The 5,493-nt window shown below is 44.7% G+C and overlaps 1 protein-coding gene across 1 annotated transcript; it reads left to right on the top strand.

Moving 5' to 3' along the window:
- The first annotated feature begins 437 nt into the window (after positions 1-437).
- LOC108696855 lies at positions 438-4,756 on the top strand. Its single transcript, XM_018226544.2, has one exon. It carries the CDS (start codon positions 596-598, stop codon positions 3,761-3,763), a length of 3,168 nt encoding a protein of 1,055 aa, XP_018082033.1. The 5' UTR covers positions 438-595; the 3' UTR covers positions 3,764-4,756.
- The last annotated feature ends 737 nt before the right edge of the window (positions 4,757-5,493 follow it).

The raw sequence follows: 5,493 nt of genomic DNA, 5'->3' as shown, positions 1-5,493 counted from the left end.
CAATTGGGAGGTATGCACTTGACCTCTGCTGCTTGTCAGTGCAACTTTAGCAAAGTGATGGGGTGTCCACCAATTTCATGTATGGGCCCACAAATTCCTGAAGTAGCCCTGATTATTGCTGCATTATATCTAGTAGCACCCACCAACACCTCAAGCAACATGGCAGCTCCCGCTCTTGTATAATTGCAGACTGACCCTAAGATCCCACTGTCCCCAGGATTCCCGTTGCTCCCACCTTGTCCTTTGGAATAACAGTATGGCAGCGCTGAATCTCTGAAGAGAGAGAGGTCCCTTTAAGACAGCTCTGTACAGTGCAGGGAGTTATTTGACTGTATTTACCTGACAAACAAAAGACTCACGTCATTACCAGGATTATTTACCAGCCTAGTTCCTCCCACTGTCCCAATGAAATATATGTAAAGGTGCTTTTTCCTGCAGAATGTGAAAGTCAGAACCGCTGGTGCACCTGATCAGCCTGCGTGGTTGGATTGTTGGCTCGGTGGCTGCAGGAGGGGGTCAGATGGGACTGGTTCTGGGCAGAAGTTAATTACGGGGATTCCTGACATTCCTCTGCGCTGGAGGTTGATATGTTATAATGATTAACAAGGTGTGGGACAGCCAAGTCTGGCAGTTGGACATGCAGCTGGTTGGGAAACTGGCACTTTCTGCCACTGCCGCCTTCATTTTGGCTTTGGCCTTCAGATTTTACAAGTCCAGGGTCCATGAAAGACGTGGGGTGGATAATGGCAGTGGCCCCAGTGGGTACCTGGACGTTGGAGCAGCAACAGGGGGTCACGTAAATGATGAAACCAATGAACTTCGCTGCAGACGTGGAAAGAGAACCCAACACAGTGATGTTATCTCAGCTGCCGGGAGTCAGAGCCTCGCCGGGGATCCTGTCACTGCACAAGAATTCAATTCTAAATCTCAAAAAGGGCCCCAGGGTCTCAGTAGCCAAATAACTGAATACCAATCGGCAGATGTAATCACCCACCAAAGCAACTTAAACCTCGAGACTCCGGAAACAAGAACCATTCCTTCTAGAGACCAGAAATGTCACCGGGAAGGTCTCAGCTTCTCTGCCGGAGATGTGGGTAAAGGAAATGGAATTGGGACAATCAGGGACAATTCCGATTCTTGGACTGTACAATCATTAAATGATCCTCAAAGAGATATTTCTGATCCAAATGGAATTGAGACGATCAGGAACAATTTGGATTCTGGAAGAATACAACCACTAAAGGATTCTGGGAAAAAAAAATCTGATCCGAATGGAATTGAGACAATCAGGGACAATTTGGATTCTGGGACAATACAACCACTAAAGGATTCTGGCAAAAAATGTTCTGATCCGAATGGAATTGAAACAACCAGGAATAATTCAGATTCTGGGACTGTACAAACACTAAAATATTCTGGCAAAGATATTTCTGATCCAAATGGAATTGAGACAATCAGGGACAATTCGGATTCTTGGACTGTACAATCATTAAATGATCCTCGCAAAGATATTTTTGATCCAAATGGAATTGAGACAATCAAGGACAATTTGGATTCTGGGACAATACAACCACTAAAAGTTTCTGGCAAAGATATTTTTGATCCAATTGAAATTGAGACAATCAGGGAAAATGTGGATTCTGATGCAATACAACCACTAAAAGTTTCTAACAAAGATGTGTCTGATCCAAATGAAATTGAGACAACCAGGGACAACTCAGATTCTGGGTCAATACAATCACTAAAGGGAATTGTGACAACCTTGGACAATTCCCATTCTGAGACTGTACAACCAGTAGAAGGTTTTGCCAAAGATATTTCTGATATAAAGGGAACTGGGACAAGTAGGGAAAATTCCAATTCCAGGAAGATACAACCACTAGAGGAGACCGGCAAAGATATCTGTCATGAAAAAGAAGATGGGACATTTGGGGGCAATGCTGATTCTGGGGTTATACAACCACTAAAGAAGTCTGGTAGAGATAGTTGTGATGGAAAAGGAATTGGTACAATCTGTCAGCAAGTCCTAAATGATCCTGTCTGTGATGAAAAAGCAGATTTGACGACTGTGGCCAATGTGGATTCTGGGAATATACAACCACTAAAAGATGTCAGTGATGAGGCAGGAGATGGTACAACCTGGGACAATCACAGACAAGATCCAGAAGTAAAGGACACAAGGAATGTAGATTCTGCTTGTGTGATACAGGACCTACAGGCGAGTTCTGGTGTAAGTTCAGCACTGAATGAGAACCATAAAACCATGCAGGAAGTCCATCGCTTCTCCTCTGTGTCTCGGGTGGTGGTGGAGGAGAATATCATCAGCGAGAGGCAGGCGGAAGAGTCGAGAACTTCTCCCAGAAGTGCCGGCTTGAGAGGGAAGATCTATGAGTATCACATAGAAAGCACTTCAGAGACTGTTTCCCCAGGGAAACATTTCAAATTCCGGGCCTCAACTTCGCCCTCCAGCCATCCTCAAGCAAAGTCACAACAAGACCAACAAGAAGTCAAGGTGGGTCTCTGGGAACAAGGCCAAGATCAGTATGGTGCAGCGTTAGGGTCAACTGGAAGTCAAGAGGCTCTGGAAGTAAAGGGTAACCCTACTCCTTCTGGTTTAATATCCCCTCTACGCTCTCTTGCACTAAAGCCAGCCAATGGCAACTCCACTTTCCACATTTCCCTCAGCCCAGAATCCACTTTTGATGTCCATCTTGGTCTGGAGAACTGTTTTGAGGTCCTTAGCTTGGCCAAGAAGCACGACCTTGATGCCCTCAAGACAGCGGCCTACAAGGTCATGAGTGACAACTATCTAGATGTTCTTCGGAACCCTTCTATCTACGGACGCCTCCATTCTGCCGAGAGGGATCTGATCCTTGAGCAGAGGATGAGGGGAAGGAAGTATGTAGTTGTGGCTGATATTGACACCGTGGGGTACTCTGTTTCGGAAAACAGCAGCCTCAGTTATTATGACAGTGATCAGGACTCTTGGCACCTGCTTTGTCCAATACCACCCGAGGCGGTCAGCAGGGCTTGCTCAATGGCAACCATGTTTAATTATATCTTTATTGTGCTGGGGTGCCAAGGACTAGAGAGGGAAATGAAACCTTCTAAACGTGTTGTCTGCTACAACCCAGTTACTGGCAAATGGCAGGACATCTGCCCTTTAAATGAAGCCAGGCCTCACTGTAAGCTGGTGGAGCTTGATGGATATCTATACGCCATTGGCGGAGAATGTCTTCATACAGTTGAGCGCTATGATCCAAGACAGAACCGTTGGAGTTACGTTGCTCCTCTTCCCAATGACACCTTTGCAGTTGCCCATATGGCCACTGCTTATGATGATGAGATCTATGTGACTGGTGGCACCATCCGGTACATGCTTCTAAGGTACCTGCGCAAGGACAACACTTGGAAAAGCAGCATCATCACCGGCAGCAAGGACCGCACCACCGAGTTAGTGGCGGCCAATAATTTCCTGTATCGATTTGATATGAACCGGAGCATGGGCATCAGTGTGCACCGCTGTAGCGTCCGTGCCCGAATTTGGTATGAATGTGCCACCTATACCATGCCTTACCACTTGCCTTTCCAGTGCGCAGTGATCGATAATAACATTTACTGCATCAGTAGGAACTTTCACTTGAGGTTCCTCACCAACGACATCTCCCCACGGTTTATGGAGGACAATCTGAAGACACTTCCTTGCCCGAAGGGGCTTTTGTCACCTCTTGTGCTTGTTCTGCCAGAGGTGGACTCCCAGTAAGAAAAGACATGGTGGGTAATGAGATGTGGGAAACTTGAGTCATGGGCAGTGTAAAAATGCCTTCTGGTTGCTACAGTCAGAGACCATAGCAACAAGAAATCTAACTGATTTTAAGGGTAGGTCATTGTTATATTATTATTATTTATTGTACTGTTTCCGCCTTCTTCCTGGTTGATAGGGTCACCCTGGACTGCCATTGGGGGGTACAGGGATCTATGGAAGAGGGGAGGGGGGTCCCAAGAGGTGCAAAGGTGCCAAGGGTTGCAAGGTGGATAATGTGCAGAATAATGGGGCATTGGTGGGATGGATCAGAGGGGTTTCAAGGGGTCTGGTGGGGAAGCAGGAGCTCATTGGGAGAGGGCTCTGTTGGGCCCTATGTATATCTGTAGGCCACATGCGCTTATGCTATTGTAGTAACACAGACGCCATGTTGTACGAGATCGTGAGTTATAGCAGCCAATCAGAAAGTGGCTCTTATTATTCTCTCTGCACTAAACCAATCAAAGCCGCTCACTGATTAGTCAGAAGGACAGAGAAGTCAGATGTTGGCCCCCTGACTTCAAACTTTATCCCCCCTTTGATTGAGACCAGGTAACCGTCACGCAGACGCCATAAAACCCAAAGAAAATTCACCGAGTTAATTATTCCCTGTCTGCCGCAGCAATTGTCTTGACAAACGGCGAGATATAAAGCGTAAGGCCGAGCGGGCTCTGTGCATTCCCAATGAGCGATCTCTCTGTTCTTTGTATCATGGCGCAGAAACCTTTATAATACATATATTCCGTATTCAGAAAAGCTGCAAACGCCGACTCGTAAATCCGAAATACCGAAAATTCCCAGTAATTGCCTCCCATTTGTCCAGTAATTCACAGATATGACTCACTCACTGTTAAATACATGATCTTTATATTTCACTGGGAAAAAAAAAATACTCATTTACTGACATCCATGCACTTTCAGATATTAAAGGGGAAGTGAACCCAAAAAAATTTATTTGGAGTCTTTGTTTTGATTTCCTTGATGTCTCTTTCGCTTTTTGTTGTTCAGCTGCTGTGGGGTTGAAGTTCAACAACATCTGGGATGATGTGGGTTTCTCACCCTCCCAGGTTTCTGAAAGCAATAGCATTTGGGATAGATAATTAGATAGCTATTGACTTTAGAATTCTGGTTTAGCTTCACCTTTAATCCAATACTATCGCTAATACAGCAGGATCTTATGTGAATTTTCCCACATTTATGTAAACTACACATAATAGACGACACGCCCAACCTTAATCCATTAGGATCACATGTAACAAGGAGATTAAAGGGGAATTTACCTACAAAACAATTGCATTTTTACTAACAGATATTAATACATCTGGGATTACAAAAGAGTTCCAAGCGATTTAAAATCAGAATTTTTATACTTTCTGGTTTTTAGGTTAATATATTTTCCTGCAGTGCTCCAGTTTGCTATTGAAACTTTTATCGGGTTGCTAAGCTCTCTCTTATCCTAGCAACAGGCATGATGGGCCGAAGAGAGATATTCTCCCCAAACCAAGTGCTGAGGTCCCAGCTGGGATTTCTGTACTGAATATTGTGTTTATGTTTATGGATTTATTTGTGATTTTCTATTTTGTAAATAAGATTCTCCATCCACATTTCATTTGCAGAGGGAAAGCTCTTAGGATAAAAACACAATGTAGAGCCGGGGGGTCACTGTGTGATAATACTAATAACATAGGACA

Source organism: Xenopus laevis, chromosome 7L (genome assembly GCF_017654675.1).
Source record: "Xenopus laevis strain J_2021 chromosome 7L, Xenopus_laevis_v10.1, whole genome shotgun sequence".
Taxonomy (NCBI): Eukaryota; Metazoa; Chordata; class Amphibia; order Anura; family Pipidae; genus Xenopus; species Xenopus laevis.
Note: the sequence above shows the minus strand (reverse complement) of the source record. Positions and strands in the feature narration are given on the sequence as shown.

Bases quoted from the DNA above. Each gene is read 5' to 3' on its own strand.
- LOC108696855 (XM_018226544.2), top strand. From the start codon at position 596: ATGATTAACAAGGTGTGGGACAGCCAAGTCTGGCAGTTGGACATGCAG.